The sequence below is a fragment of the Trichoderma gamsii genome (assembly GCF_001481775.2).
Source record: "Trichoderma gamsii strain T6085 chromosome Unknown Scaffold_8.2, whole genome shotgun sequence".
Taxonomy (NCBI): domain Eukaryota; kingdom Fungi; phylum Ascomycota; class Sordariomycetes; order Hypocreales; family Hypocreaceae; genus Trichoderma; species Trichoderma gamsii.
The window spans coordinates 276,139-292,268 of record NW_020171345.1 but is presented as its reverse complement, the minus strand read 5'-3'; the positions used below and the strand labels follow the sequence as shown (position 1 = coordinate 292,268).

General features: G+C 52.0%; 3 protein-coding genes across 3 annotated transcripts; 2 read left to right on the top strand and 1 right to left on the bottom strand.

Annotated features, from left to right (window-relative positions):
• Positions 1-2,242: 2,242 nt before the first annotated feature.
• Positions 2,243-3,822, top strand: TGAM01_v203068 (HAL protein kinase; the record flags this gene model as incomplete). The annotated part of the gene is made up of 3 exons (XM_024549125.1): positions 2,243-2,647; positions 3,551-3,598; positions 3,691-3,822. The coding sequence occupies 3 exons, from the start codon at positions 2,243-2,245 to the stop codon at positions 3,820-3,822; spliced, it is 585 nt and encodes a 194-aa protein (XP_024406103.1).
• A 2,328-nt stretch (positions 3,823-6,150) lies between these two features.
• On the top strand, positions 6,151-7,092 carry TGAM01_v203067 (ribose 5-phosphate isomerase A; the record flags this gene model as incomplete). The annotated part of the gene is made up of 2 exons (XM_018802421.1): positions 6,151-6,556; positions 6,650-7,092. The coding sequence occupies 2 exons, from the start codon at positions 6,151-6,153 to the stop codon at positions 7,090-7,092; spliced, it is 849 nt and encodes a 282-aa protein (XP_018664339.1).
• A 1,014-nt stretch (positions 7,093-8,106) lies between these two features.
• Positions 8,107-9,481, bottom strand: TGAM01_v203066 (hypothetical protein; the record flags this gene model as incomplete). Its single annotated transcript, XM_018802420.1, has 2 exons — positions 8,107-9,178; positions 9,264-9,481. 2 exons carry the CDS (start codon positions 9,479-9,481, stop codon positions 8,107-8,109), a joined length of 1,290 nt encoding a protein of 429 aa, XP_018664338.1.
• Between the last annotated feature and the right edge of the window lie 6,649 nt (positions 9,482-16,130).

Sequence of the window (16,130 nt, the reverse complement as noted above, 5' to 3'; positions counted from 1 at the left end):
TTGGAGTGGTTTTTGGCGCGCGCGCCACAAGCTGCTCGTTTCGTACATGACAGCCTGTCCACGTATTTTGGACTAGCTCTGGACCACCAGACTATTCCTCTTTACAGCCTGTGGTATACGAGCAGAACGGCGGGATGCACGACTTGCACAGGAGTTGCTGCTAACAGCACGCACCGCTGCAGCATGTCGGCATGTCGCTGCTGCAGGCCGCTGGAGCCGCAGGAGTTGCCCCAGCTTCTGGTATTGTCCGCCACAGCACGCTCAGCTGGACGGGCTGACGCTGCCAATTACATAGAAGGCTTCAGGTCAATTGGCCTCAGTCGCATCCCGCGGGCAGCCATTCCGGATCAATGATTGTATTGACCTGGTAATATGGAGCATTGCGCCGCCGCAAAAGGTACCGGCAGGACCATTAACTCGCACGGCTAGCAGCAAGCGTTAGCAGCAAACGTAAACGTCTCAGCGTGCCCACCCAGAAATTTTTCATTCAATTCTCCAGCTCCCAGGCTATTCAAGGCTCTGTCGTGCTTTGTCACCCGCTGGAGCCAGTCCCCGGCGCCTTCATTTGCCGCAGCGCAGTTTCCAGCACCAACCACAGGCCCCTACAGCGGCGGTCCTAGAAGCACCCTCCATACCGGAACTTGCCTGGCCTGCTCCCAGGTTCCTGTACTCGGACTCGCCCATGTGCCCGCCATGTACAGCTACCTGCCCGCACAGGCACACATGACAGACACCACACCGGCCTGCCGCTGGATACCGCGCTGGGTACCGCTACAGGCGCGCAGCAGCGCCCCTTGCGCTCCGTAAAGCTCCGGCGCCAGGCCCGTACCGGTACCTGTACTCGCGCTACCGCGACCGTCCCCATTGCAGACTTTGCCGTCTGGTACCTGCTGTGTCTGTACTGTCATACGGATCCCCCACCGCTGGGCCCTTCCAAGGTACAGTACTTTTTTTTGCCTGTGTTTTTTGGCTTTTCCCTCACTAATATGGCAGCAATCATATCCTGCTTTTTCCTGTCCTCTTCCCTGGCCATTTATTCCCTCTTTGCCTCCTCCCCTGCCCCCTTTTGCCTCTGTCCCTTTTTGCTTTTCTGCTCGAGCTGACGGGCTTATTACCACCTCTTCTTCTTCCTCTGCTTCCGCCGTCACTTCTGAATTGCCTCAACGCCCACCCCCGCCCTCCCAACGTCACGACCACAGCCAAAAGCTGCGAGAGGGTCTCTCTATTTGCTTTGCCTGGCCTCTCGTCTCCTCCATTGGGCGTGTGTGCGTGTGTTGTTGTGTTTGTGTGTCCATCTAGCTTATACCCAAGCTCCACCCCTCTGGCACTTACACTTAGACCACTGTGCACACCACCACTGCCACCACCGCTTTTACTGGGACGCTCAGCCCGGCCCTGCTCTGACGGCACTTTTTTTTTAAACAAAAAATTCCAATTTTCTGCTTTGGCGGCAGCGCCCAAAAACCTGCCTCCACCCCCGGATATTTGCCAGGACCACGCAACATCCCATCATACGCAGCACAAAAACCACATATAAGGGCTGCGCACCGGAGATCGCCCCGTTTTGCAGGCCCTACGACCTTCATCCTCCCTGCTGGGCCTCTGCCGCCCGTCCGCGCTTCCAGGCGGTTCCTCTTCTCTCTTCCAATCCTCTTCTATACAAGCATCACCCCCCCAGGCGCAATTACGTCTGCTTCTGTCGCCCGTGCGTTGTCCTGCGCCCAGCCTCGATCTGACGCTGCAAACGCCCCTCCTCGACTCCCCCTACAAGCGCCGCCTGGCCTGGCTACGACCTGCTTTTAATTGCCATTTGACTTGCTTTCCTGGAATCAGAACAAAAAGGCAACATCCGACTGCGGCGTTGCTGAGTTAATCTTTTTATTCATTCACCTTTTATACCTTTTATACCTTTTTTATTTTTTATTTTTATTTTTTTCTGCAACTATATTTATTTGCTGCTCCCGCCGCCTCGCATCCAGCTCCCGCCGCACAGGATCGCCGTCCTCACTGCAGGCTGCCCTCTTGATCAGCTCCGGAATCAGCTTCCGCCGCCGACGCAATCCCCTCCATACACCGCTGGGCTCCGTGCAGCATCCCGGCCTCGCCACCGGATCAGGCAACCTTAGTTGGCCTCTGTGCTCGCCTTTCAGCAGACGCCTGCTTGGCATTTTCGAAAACACAACACCTCACATCTTTCGACTTCGACTACCTATTTAACGACTAGGCGCTCGCCATCATCAAGATGCCGTCCGCCGCCCTCGAGTCAAAACCGAGCTCTGCTCAAAGCTCAAAACCCTCGTCCATCAAGTCGTCGCACGAGGGAAAGAGATCGCCTACTCTGCTCTCCCAGAATGGGTCTGAGAAGCTCTCTCCTTCCCCAAGCGAGACCCAGCTGAAGCCTCCCTCTGAGAAGTCCTCGGTCAAGGATCGCCTTTCTCGCATGTTTTCAACAAAGGACGTCACAAAGGTCCACGTCAATGGCGATGTCACACCTCGATCTCGCGGCCCGTCAATTAGCGGCGCTTCTTCTCCCGCCCCGCCAAAAGAATCAATAGAAAAGCCCTCCGAGAAGCTCCCCGCCGCAAAACCCAAAGAAGCCACCAAAGCCAAAGAATCAGTCAAGCCCAAGGACTCAAACCGCTTCACTGTGATGCCCGATGTCCCGGGCGGACACGAGCATCTCCTGCGATCCAGCCGAAGACAGGAGAAGCTGTCAGACATGTGGCGAAGTATCATCGGAAAGAAGCAAGAAGCTCCACCCCAACACGACCTCTCCCTGGTGTCCAACTGGGTCGACTCGCTGCGCCAGGAGAAGGAAGAAGCTGCCGACAAAAAGGCCGGCCTCCACGCCAACTCGACTTTGGTGGAAAAGTACGGCAAGTGCCAAGAAGTCGTCGGCCGCGGCGCCTTTGGCATCGTCAGGATATCCCACAAAAAGGTTGGCAGCAGCGGCGAGAAGCTGTTCGCCGTCAAGGAGTTCCGCCGCCGCCCTGACGAGTCGGAGAAGAAGTACAGCAAGCGCCTTACCGCCGAATTCTGCATCTCTTCCTCCTTGCGCCACCCCAACGTTATTCACACTCTCGACCTGCTTAAGGATGCCAAGGGCGATTACTGCGAAGTCATGGAGTTTTGCTCTGGCGGTGACCTGTACACGCTTATCCTGTCCAGCGGCAAACTCGAGGTCCAAGAAGCAGACTGCTTCTTCAAGCAAATGATGCGCGGCGTCGAGTACCTTCACGAGATGGGAGTCGCCCACCGAGATCTCAAGCCCGAGAACCTGCTCCTCACTACCCGTGGCGGCCTGAAAATCACTGATTTTGGCAACGGCGAGTGTTTCCGCATGGCATGGGAGGCGGATGCCCACATGGTCTCTGGACTGTGCGGATCTGCTCCTTACATCGCCCCCGAAGAGTACACCGACAAGGAATTCGATGCCCGTGCTGTCGATGTGTGGGCTTGCGGTGTTATTTACATGGCCATGCGCACCGGAAGACACCTCTGGCGCCTCGCTAAGAAGGACGAAGACGAGTTTTACGCTCGCTACCTGGAGGGTCGCCGCGACGAAGAGGGCTATGGCCCCATCGAGTCCTTACATAGGGTAAGTGACAGTTGCTGCCTTTTTCCTTTTTCCTGCCTTTTTCCTTTTTCCTGCCCCTCCGCCCTAGAATTTCGTATTAATGTATTCCACAGGCTCGTTGTCGAAATGTCATCTACTCCGTTTTGGATCCCCATCCCACCCGTCGTCTTACAGCCGCTCAGGTTCTCAAGTCTGAGTGGGTTCGTGAGATTAAACTTTGCAAGGCCGGCGAAGAAGGTCTCTAAACGGAAAAAAAAAGAAGGTTACGACTAAATGTTATACGACACAATGCTCTGCCTGCAGCGATGGCACTTCGTGCACAGGGATTCCCACTTTCTACGCCCTCCCCTGATGCCACACCTATCGCTTAATATCTCTTCCCTCTTGGCAAGCAGAGCGAAATCACATGGACGACGAAACATGATTAGACGAAAAGGAACAAAAAACACTTTTAATGATTTCATGTGGCGAAGGCAACAAAATACCCCTCGGAATTGGCAACTGGATAACTTCTTTTATTATCCATTCGTTCTACTTTTATTATCACTTCTATTCTGGCGAAAGCGTTGGCGCGGTGGTCACGGCTTTTCAACTCAACCGGCGTCTATTCGGTCAAAGACATGGCGGACGCCTAAAGTAGGCACGCTCGCTTTTTGCAATTTACTGATTTGACCAGTCTTTACATGGCGAGGACTTATTCATATCTTTTTGTATTCCATCATTTATTCTTGTACACACAACAGAGCATTGGCGTTTGGCGATATGGCCGAGACTGCATAAATCACAGAGAGAGAAAAAAAAAACAGACAGAAAGGAGCTGCAGTTATACGACCCTGCGTTATTGTTGGACGCTCTGTTGGTTACAGGCCAAGGGTTTAAGCAGCGGGCAAAAGACATGCCCCCGACTCTCACCATTTTATCTTCTTTTTTAATCATGTCTGGCGCGGGTTCATTCACCCTGATACAACTTTTATTTTTACTACAACAAAGACTGGGGCGGCGGCATTGGTGTACAAGCTACACACGGAGCAGAGGCGCGTTTAAAGGGAAAATGTAAAAAACAATGGATAGTTGGTTGGATAGGCGTCGGGCATTTTGGCAAGGGATAGGCTCTCTCGCTTCCTGTTTATGGTGAATTATGGTACGGGCTTCTACTGCTTTGATTTGGACATTTGTGCTTTTGGAATCAAGAGACAAAGGAGTCTAACAGACAAGAGAAAGCGTTGGGAGTTTTTGTTTTTTTCCTGAGTAGTTTTGAAAGATATGCTTTCTTTGCGATACATGTTTGCGTAGCGCAGTTTGGGTGAAATGCCAATCAATCAAGCGTTCTAAGCAATTTTACAAGATACCCAACAACAGCCCTATCTCAACATTTGCAAAGCAGGTGAGTGACAAACAAAACGGTGATGATTTGTCACTTTGCTGGAAACCAGGGGGGGCGAAGCAATGTGACGTGAGTGGCTTGGAGAGCTTGCATTGGCTGTCCGCGATGCCGGGATTTGCCATGAGACAAGTTGGGCTTCTTGCCATGACTAGATTTTGGCTTCCCGTATCGACCGAATGGCTGGGAGCTGTGCTTCTTACGATTGGAACTGGGGATTCAACACCACCGTTGTTTTGTTTTGTGGCGATCGGGCTTGGGTAAGGCGGATATGGATACACACCCGTACCTATACTTTTTACACCTTCTATCTTTCACTACTATACCGCTGTGAGTTGAGTTTCTATCTGGGTAAGGTACCTATCAATTTTGTATTTTTCTTGATTTTGGGCATCATAAATACGTTTCATGTTTTTTTGGCTTGTTGCCCGAAAACAGAAGGGCGATCATATCCCTTTTTTGCGAAGAAGAGGGAATGATATCATAGTTGCCTGTTTCTCTCTTCCTAATGGGATATTCCGCGACTCTCAATCATGTGAACGCTGTGGTTGTCCGCGATTGTCCGATGATGATACAATCTGGGGTTTTTTAAAATTGATTTTATCTTTATTTTTGTTTTGTTTCTTATACCCCCCCCCCCTTGTGTTGCTGTAGATGGAACGGCTTATGGCTGTTTCCTTCCTTGGAATCTCACTAGAGGTAAATCGCTGTGACGTACCGATACTTTGCTCTGCTCTGCCCCTCCATGTTTGGAGAAGAAGCTGAGATTCAGCCGGGATGACTAAGCTGAGTTGCGGCTGAATGCACGCAACATTGCAGCTTTCTTCCGTTAAAGAAACTGCAGTATACAGCTTGACCGGGCGGAACAAGCTCAATTAATAGACAGACGCAGGAAGAAGAAAAAAAGCCGCATTTCGACCAAGGAGATAGAAACTTGCAATTTTGCACCATGCACAAGGCAGGTCTCGTGATCTCGCAACCAATACTCTCAACTTTGTACTTTGCGCAGAGACAATTGCAGCGCACGCCCGGGCCGCTTTCCCTTCTCGGCTATAGTGGCACTAGATTGATCTTCTCATCACCTCAACTCACTCATATAAAATTTACCACTTATATACACACAAACACATATAAACGTGTACATATAAAACACCACAGATATTTCAACAGAAACACAACAACTACAGCAAACATGTCATCCTCCACAAGCCTAATAAACTCCGCCAAACTCGCCGCCTCCTTCCAGGCCGTCGACGAGCACCTCCTCCCCTCGCACCGCTTCATCGGCATCGGCTCCGGCAGCACCGTCGTCTACGTCGTCGAGGCCATTGCCGCCAAGGGCCCTTCCTTTTACGGCGACATGACGTTTGTTCCGACGGGCAGCCAGTCCAAGGGTCTGCTGAAGGCGGCGGGGCTCCGGCTGTGCAATCTGGATGAGAGGCCGGTCGATGCTCACGGCGTGCCGGTTGCGCTGGACGTGGTGTTTGACGGCGCGGATGAGGTGGATGAGGAGCTGAATCTGATCAAGGGAGGGGGCGGGTGCTTGTTCCAGGAGAAGCTGGTTGCTGTGGCTGGGAGGAAGTTTGTCGCTGTTGCCGGTGAGTTTTTTATATATACAGAGCAACAACCACAGTTACATATATTTTATCGATGTATATTCACATGAAGACACCTCAACTAACAACCAACAGACTCCCGCAAACAGTCCCCCCGCCTCTGCACAACCTGGAAAACCATCCCCATCGAGGTCCTCCCCCTCGCCGCCCCCTCCGTCCTCGCCCGCCTCCGCGCCATGGGCTCCCCCAGCCCGACCGTCCGCTCCGGCCTGCCCAGCAAGGCCGGCGAGTGCGTCACCGACAACGGCATGTGGATCATTGACGCGCCCTTTGCGCCGCTGCTGCTGGCGCGGGACTTGAAGCCCGGCGTGGACGGCGCCGGCAAGGACGGTGTCTGGGAGGTGGGCAAGTTGGCCGAGGAGCTGGTGAGGCTGCCGGGCGTTGTCGAGATTGGCCTGTTCACGGGGTTCAATGGCGTCGAGGCTGTGAGTCTGGGCAAGGAGTTTCAGGCGCAGAAGCCGGTTGCGGCTTATTTTGGCACGCCGACGGGCGAGGTTCAAGTGCAGAGAGCGACATAGACAAGGAACGAAACTGCAAAGAGGGACGGTCACGTAATGATGTAATAAGTTGAGTCGATGGAATCAAAAAGTTGGATGAGTTGGAATGAGCACAAGTTTTGATTTAGAAGACAGCAAGTCAAAATGAAAACAAAAAGTTCGATGAGATGGAATGAGCACATCTTCACAAGTATTCCTTGACAAGACTCAACTCAAAGATATCAATCACTCAGCTCAACACATCTTTGACTTTCAACACGTTTGAATTAGAAGCATCCATGGTGCTTTGCTACGCTCTTTGGCAACACTAGCTCACTTCGAAACGCCCATTAAACCCCCAGCGCCTGTAGTACGCCGGCGACTCAAAACACAAAACAAACAAAAAAGAAAAATCAGGATAGCAAAGCAGGGGGATGACCGAATAGAGTCTCCCTCGTATATCCATTCATCACTTCCTCCCAATGCAGAGTAATGGATCCCAAATAACCACACATTCAACGCCAAATGAGAAGAAACCATCTCCATCTCCTTTCCATATCCCGCGTTGCCTCTGCCGAGCCACACTGGTATTACGCTGTGGGCAATCGGATCCCTCCTTTTCCCTTTCCGCCATTGCCAGTAGATATATATCGTAGAAAAAAGTATAACACACAAAACAGGAGTGGCTACTCTTCCAGTTTCCCTCTCCTTACATGGCTAGCCTTGATTAGAAGCTTGCCGAACTGGGCCAAATATGAAATGAAGATATATCGTAATGTGAAAGCCTCATGTTGCCAGCCCCAGCATATCTTGGAAGGAAAGCTAGGGAGAGGATTGGTGACCCTCCCAACAAGAAGCTCCGATAGACAAAGGGAAAATCGAACCCAAAAAGGGTCATCCATTAGGATGATGAAGAAGGCATGAAAATGTGAACCGCACAAGGGTTCTTTCTTTAAATAATAGTATCATGTCACCGTGATATAGACGAGCTCTTGTCTCGTTTCGCTCAACTTCACACTCCGGAATAGATAAGAGTGCTGTAGCTAGTATATTGCTTTAGGAGTGAAACAGATCCCAAGCTCTGGCGCATAACTGCATAAATTCTTCCTTCTTCGCTCGCTGTGTCTCTGGGCTGTCACGGCCGGCGCCAAAGGGGCCACGTCGGGTAGGAGGAGGGCCATAGCCCAGTGGTGGGCTGCTGCCATCCTCATACTCGGCGCGTGTTCGCCTTCTGCTGGCGCCCTGGGCAGCCTCTGGGATGCGGTTGCCGGCACCAACGGGTGAAGGAGGAGTAGGGGGCTGATGGCCGCCGTAGTGGACAAGTCTGGGCAGAAGCTCTGCTCGTCCACCGGCCAATTCATTTTGGGCCTCCTCTGCAGATTTGTACTCTCTCATACGGCCAGACATGGGCGCCTGGTGAGCCGGCGGAAGGCCAGGGGACAGCTGGGGCCGTGAAGCCGCGTGGCTAGGATAGAGGGCAGAGGTATGTGGCCCATTCTCGGGATGCGCTGAGAGATTCTGGCCAAAGACATCGCTAATAGGTGGCAGACGGTTGGCAGTCTGGTTGGCATGCACGTGATGAATGTGAGAAAGGTTGGAAGCCTGGTTATGTACGTTTCTTGATGGGGGCATGTGCTGTCCGGTGAAACTGCGGCCAAGCGGGGCAGACTGAATCACTCTTTCGTTTGCGAATTGCTGATGTGAAGGTGCAACGATGGAAAGCCCCGGGGGAGCCTTATTCCTGCGAGACATGCCTGGTGTCTTGGCGGCAAAGTTTGGTTCCTTGTCCTTGTCGGATGGCCCATCTCCCTTGGCTGACTGTTGCTGCTGTAGCCTGGCCTCGATGAGAATTCGCTGCTGCTCTCGCACGCTCATACTTCGCTGAAGCTGTTCCTTCATTGCGGGATCTTGAGTCATGAATCCAGGAGAAAGGCATGCGATGCCGACCTCTTGGATGCCCAGCCCATCGCCGCGCGCGGTCAGCGGGTAGGCTGAGGAAGGGTTCGATCCAGCGAGTGTGTTCTTGGACAAATCTAGACGTCTGGGTCGGGGCCTTGAAGCGGGCAGACTGGGCGACACTGGTTCCTTTTTGACGACGATCTTGGGGTGTCCGGCATCATTTCGAGATCTATTACAACGGGGCATTTGTCAGCAAAGTGCGCGCAACCACTGTGGACAGAGAAACCAGACAAGGCAGGCAATCAAAGACTTACGCGTTGGGTGATAATTTGTTTGCAGCAGCATGGTCAGACTTGGGGCTGCCACGGTTGGGCGACTGGCTCGCGGCTGTTGCGCCTGTATGTTGACTCCTCGGCTGTGAGGGCACCGCGTTTCTCTGTGCCGGTGGCGATGTAGAAGTTGTTACTGCTGTGGGTGCAGGGCGGTCGCTAGCAAATGAGCTCCTCTCGTGAGGAGCCGGCGAAGGGACCATGGCGACTGCGGTGCTCATGGTGACGATGGGCTTGAGGGTTGAGATTATACAGTCGAGAAAAAGAAAAGTAACGGGCTTCCGTGCTTCCTGAAGTGAAGCTGGGCCGAATCAGTCGACGAACCACGCAGTCGCAGAAGCGTGCGAGAGTCGCTTGAATTATCACTGATTGTCTGGTGGACAAAATCGGGTGCAAGAATCGAAAACGGGAACCCAGAGTATGCCGAAACTGACAGGGTCCAATACGCTCTCCTCCACCAAGTGGTATGCTTCGCGGGTGGTGTTTCTCGCTGTTGCTGGTAAAAAGAAAAATAGAAGAATGATTCGATCGCGAATTTCCCAGCGTCGATGAATAGACTGAGAAAAGAGAAAAGTCAAGTCAAGGCTTGCCTTGCCTGCGTTGCAAGGAAACAAACGCCTTGTAAAGTTGGCGGGAAGAGGGAGGAAAAAAGGCCAACTGGGGGGGAAAGGCCGAGTGCGTGGGATGCGTTTCAGGAGACTGGCGATTCGAGATTGTGGTTTGTCCGAATATATTGCGATCGGGGGACAAAGTATGGAGTACTTCGTATTTGGGCAGGCCGTAAGCCAAAGCACGGGCTGGGGCTGAAATGGCTGCTGTGCCGCTGGTATTGAGTACTCGCACAAGCGCCCGTAGGTCCAGAACGTTAGTGCAGCTGCATACGCCCACGCACACCAGGGGTTGCCGAGGGCGGCTCCAGGGCTTTTGCTGGCGAATGAGATGGAGGCGTTCCAGCAGACGGCTGGGCCTGGAAGTGCCTGTTTGCTGCGCTTTTGGGCACGGGTCGCCTGGATGGATGGATGGAGGGACGGCTGGATGCGGTGGTCGGCGATTTAGGCGGCGCTAGAAGAGAGGTTGAAGTCTTTTGTCTTTTTGCGAGTGTAGGAGACGAGAGATGATTATAACAGACAGAGGGTGGTTAGAGGCGAGGGGAGGATTTGAAGAATCGACTTCGAAGAGGGCAGAAAGGGAAGAAAGCGGCAGAGGGCTGGAGGGGCAGGCGCCACTTGTTTTATTTCGTCGGCCGCGCCTCTGGCATGAATCGATGGAGCTCGCGGCAATCCGCACGTCTGAATAGCCTCCCGCCAGGCCTGAATGAAAGGGGCCGGGTTCGTCACAGAGGGAGGGGGAAGCGGTGCCGTGACACGGAAGCCGGAGCAGATTTTCAGAGGGTGCTGGACGCTTCTGAAGCGATGGATGGGAGATGATGGATCGAAAACAGGCAAGGGGGGGTGTATGGCAGGTTGCAGCTGAGGACTGGCATTGAGCGCTGAACTGTACAGTAGGCATATAGCAGCGCCAGTTAGGCTCGCTGTCACAGGCTGTTGTGTTGCAGCGGCCTCGAGGGGGCGTGGTTTTAGGATTTGATACAGTAACATGGACAACAGAACAGAACAATTCAAGCCCACCGTTGCTGGTCTCTTTTTTTCCCATGCAGTGCATCGGGAACGAACCAGGGGCTCTCGCAAGCTGGCGGCCCTCTGCGGCCTCTCACTGGCTGCATCATGATCCACCGCCCCTCCGCCTCACCTGCGCTGTGCGAGGCAGGCTCTGGCCTCATCCTTGGGCTGTCCACTCACCCGCCGGTAGAGTGTTTTACCTTGCTGCTAGCACTCTTCTCAGGCGACTTTAGGCTGCGAGCGAGCCCTGTAGGCCCTGCAAGTCCCTTGGCGCTTGTCTGACTTGTTGCGAGAGGACATTTCGGGTGGTGCTGATCATCGGCCCCCAGCCTGGCATTGACATTTCATTTTCAGAGGTAATTTCGAATCTGTATTTTTAGACAGCCGCAGACGACAGACGTCAGAAGCAATTAAAAAAGAAGATATGCATAATAAAAGGCATTGCGGAAAAGCTCGTTTTGCTCTCTAGTAGTGGCAGTGCTCATGCCCGCTCTGCAATTACAATTCCATAACAATTGCTTCGTGACCCCGAACCCAGCTGCCGTCTTTCGATGGATATCCCAGCGCCGTCGCACGGGATCCGCTACACCACAGCCCCCAGCTGATGCCACTGCCGTTTCGTGAAAATCAGAACAGACAGCAATTCAGGCTGCTGGTGTTTCCACTATCAACGACTTGGCCCTTGCGGTTATAGCCACAGCATGCTGGGACCGGGGGAGCCCCCCCGCTCTTCCTCCCCTGGTGCGGAGCGCGTATGTTCGACATTTTGCGTGGTGAGGTTGTAGCGTTTCAATGGTGAGACGCCAGCCGATACCGACGTGCCTCAGACTGGACAAGCCCAAGGAGCTCGTAAAGGTGAGAAAGTGGGAAGAAATATTCCGACGCCATAACCCGCTACTGGTATCGTAGCGATCAGCCCAGCATGTTCCTCGCGATCTCGTTGGGTGCGACGACGATATGGGCCTGCTAGCAGATGTTACCTTTTGCGTGAGCACAAGACTGGATGTACAGATACGGTAGTTGTGGCTCGCTCCGCTCAAGCGAGGGACGCAGCGCGCAGCATGCTCGGATTGGACAGCTTCGAGAAACTATTGGCATGGATACAACCGTGCCTCGGCAGCTGCAAGTAGTGGACGTCTTTTTGTCACGACAGGGGGTTAAAGTCGCATCAAGTTGCCTTGCACTTGTTTCTTGCCTAACCGCGAATCTGAAAGGCGATGGCTTCATGTTCAGCGTTCATGTGGTATGACTTCATCTACCTACGACACGTATCAGGTATTGTATTCACAAACGGAGGATTATTCTTGCAAGCCCTCCACCCCACGCTTCAATCTAGACATGGCCGCAGTTTAATGACATCCCGGTCCCTTCCATGTGGTGGTTAAATTACCATCACGTCTCTCCACATGGCTACTCCAGACGCAAGATCTAGCTACAACTTTGCTCCCAATAGCCATCCTCTCCATCAGTTGTTATGCTGCGTGCTAAGGCCCTAGTCAAATTAGCTGAGAGAAACTAGCCGTCTGGCCCTGTCGATCTCGCCGACTTCCCCATTATTGGCTGCTGCTAGTCGTGCTGTGGTTGCTGGGCTTAACCCATCTGCTGGTACGAGTTGCCGGTGCAAAGTGACCTCGGATATTGTTTTTGGCTACATACAGTATTGAGGCATATGTATCTTGCTTTGCTTTATCGCAGCAATGCCGCAAACATGGCAGTGTGGGTATTCATGCGAGCAAATTCTGATGTTGGCGGATTTTCTCGCATGAGCTCTTACCTGAGGCAGGTACGTGTATCTACCAGAGCTGTACTGCCTCACATCTCACAAAACATGTCATATCCCCTCCTTTCTCTCCTTTCTCTTCTCTCTGTGTATATCTTTCGCCTCTCGTTGAAAAGCGCAATAGTCGCGAATCTGTGGCACCACGACTTCAGATGGCTCAACTTGGTGGTGGATGAGGCTTCTCTACAGCCACCCCTCCTTTCAGATCCTTGCACACAACTACTTACATGGGGTAGATTTTTTTCTCAAAACGTATCGTTCTGCTTGTTGCATGTTCCAGTGCCCTGTTGGTATCGTACGTTGTCTGCAATACAAGTACAGCAAACAATAATTCCAACCTGATACCTCAAACTTATCATGGCGGTAGAATATTGCTAATGATTGCTAATAATTACTCGGCAGATACTTGCGACGAGTTGGCCACCTCATGTGGCTTGCTTCATTGGGATACGACAAGGGATTCGGAGAGCAGCAGCAGAATGTAACCCTTCTTAATCAGGCCTCGTATGAACAAGAATCGATAGCGCATGTTGGTTCACTTACAGTAAAGCCGACGTTGACGTTGTTTTAGCTGCGGCAATCAACCCGATCCCAATGCGTGCATTCGTTCTCCCTGTAGTAATTGCCCGTTGGGAGGTCCCCCCTGCACCGAAACCTGCAGCGTTTGAGCATTTCGCCACACCCGCTGTCGTTGATCGGCTCATGGTATCGACCTCCAGCGTTCCTTGTCAGTTGAGACGTTTGAAACTTCATCGCCATCAGCTCCATCGTGCTGGAACTGACTGCAACTGCCATCTCACCGCCATAGACCCTCTTCGTAGGATTCTTACTCGCCTTTTGTTCTCCCTCTTTTCTGTGACAAGTTTAGAAATCTGTCTCTTCTCTTTACTCCATCCCCATCGTCTCCTCCTCTTCCCAGGAGAAAGCTCCGCAAGCTCCTCTGTATTTTTTTCATTGTCAGGGTCCAGCCCCACTGCGCCCAACGGTGTCCCGCCTCGCCTGCCCACTGATTTCCGATACTCGAACGAGCTCGAGCCTCATCCTGGCTCAAGCGCGCCATGTGACAGGTACAGATACGTTACTTGTACGTTTTCCCACGGAGCCTTGAAGTAAGCTCATGGGGGCCAGCCAATGAATCGTGTTTGTTGCATGTACCTGTTTCGAGCCTATGGCCACGGCTTTCGGTTTCTTGTTGGTGCGGTACTTGAGCGGCCCTGGCCGTCGTTGGTGACGGCAGCTGCACTGGCCAGCGCAACGCGGTGGTTTGGCTTCTTCTCCCGCTTCTTCTGCTGATGCTGTTGTTTGCTAGAGATGAACGAGAACATTCGAAGCTATGCTGCTTTTTGTCGAGGCGTTTCTGCCGCCTGCAGGCTTAGCAAACGCACTTGCGCATGCCTACGTACATATACACGTACATATATTTGCTGGACTCCAAAACTTGTCGCAGCCCTATTCGCGGACCCTCACAGGATTGCTGCCCGTCCTATCCATGTCAGCCAGTGCTCACATCAGACGAGTTTCCGGGAGTGGATCGAAAAAAGACGATAAAGTGCTGCAACTCGTGTAGCAGATTCATGCCATTGACAAGCGACCAGTTTCCCCAAATGTGCAATATTGAGATTATTGCTATATGTAAGCACTTCTTGTAACTTGCACGGCTTGGCATCTTGTCCATCTACCAGGTATTGAGCGTTTTGTGCGACTCACAGCGTGCAGCATTCTGCTTGGATCTTCTGTCAATCGCACCTCGTGACAACGCACCAAGAAAAAACTGCAGAGCAAGACACGCCCGTCTCCGCTGGGAGCTGCTAATCGCTGCTTCACCTGAGACGACGACGTCTCAGGTCGGGTGGGACGCTCTGGCAAGGCTGCAGGGGTCGGCCCCCTTGATGCTGTCCATCATTCGCTCAGCATCGCGCTTAGTTGGCTCGACTGCTAGCTTCGTTTCAACCCAACGCTGCGACCTCGTGAAGTCGGAATAAGAGCATGGAACGTTTATCAGGCTTCTTCGTTGTTTCATTTGGTAAACGAAGAGGCAAGAAGAGAGAAAATTTTTATAATCCCGTATCTGGACATCGCTGGGGCTTCTTGCGGCACTTGGTTCACGCATTAGACCCCTGTAGAGTTGCATGCACTCTTTCTGTGTCCTTCTCTTTCTCTTGGGACATCCGTGCACGGCGACGATCCAATGATTGTTCACCGTCGTTACACGAAATTACTTGTGACATTGACCTGCTGCCAGTTTCCCTGAGTGGCCACCGCTGCGAGTTGATTGACTGTGGTCATAGATTTCCTTCCCCGGCTGCCAAGCTGCCATGGAGCCTCTTCACATGTGCTTTCACCAGATAGGATTTGATGTGATGCAATTTTGGGTGGGGGTCCATTTGCTGCCTCTCGCCCGTTGCTCGTCTGAATCTTTGACTGTCTCAACTCACTTTTGGCGCCGTGACACAAGATACGAGCCTTGTCCCTGCCGTGCTTTGCGTCACCACCACCGTCCGTATTTTGATCCTAGGGTGGTCGAACCTTGAGTGATACGGCTTTGGGTGCGACTCCAAGTAAGAGAATACGTATTGCTAAATGCCAATTTCTAGACGCCGTGTTCCGCAGACAGCATGCAGCTCAGATAGGTCGCTTGATACGAAGTAGAAATGGAGTCCCAGGCGCGAACAGAAAAGAAACAGAGTAAAAAAAAAAAAAAAAAAAAAGTAAGTAAATTGATGGAATACCTATGATATAGGATCGCACTGCTTGGTATCGCATGTATTGATCCGAGAAAAAGAAAAATATGGCAAAATGAAACAGTGGCGACGAATGCCCATCTTTGCCAATGGATATTACGCCCTAGGGGGGGGTCGAACCCCCAACCTTGCGGTTAAAAGCCGCACGCTCTAGCCAATTGAGCTACCAGGGCTGTTAAACCAATTGTTAGCGGCTTGACCCAAATTTGGAGTTATATTACCTGACCCTTGCCATCTGGTCAAAAATAACCGTTCTAAGTCCCGCTTTCACATCATCAAGGGCTACGCCGTATCCCTTGATGACGTCAATATGGGACTAGATTGGAAAACTATACTGTATTTGGGAAAAGATTGGGTCAATATAAGTTTAAGTTGCTTTGGCTATTCTCAGCTTATCCCTGGAAGGCCATTTACATGCCTTTTACTCTATAGTTAAAGAGGTGTTCTAAGCAGGAGGAATGATTAAACACTTTGCCTTATATTGCGGTGACTTGATGGACTCTATATGTGGGGAGTTGGAGGAGGTTACAATGCCTTTAGGCTATAAGAAACAACGATGCTTGTCTACTTAGTTTTATGCCTCTTCTTCACAACTATTAGCCTCCTTTAATCAAGCTGTGTAGGTGTAAAGATATAAGCCATAATGCTACCGAATACTATAGCGTTTGTTACTTTTTTATACTTAGCTAATATCATAGGCCAGGACATTACA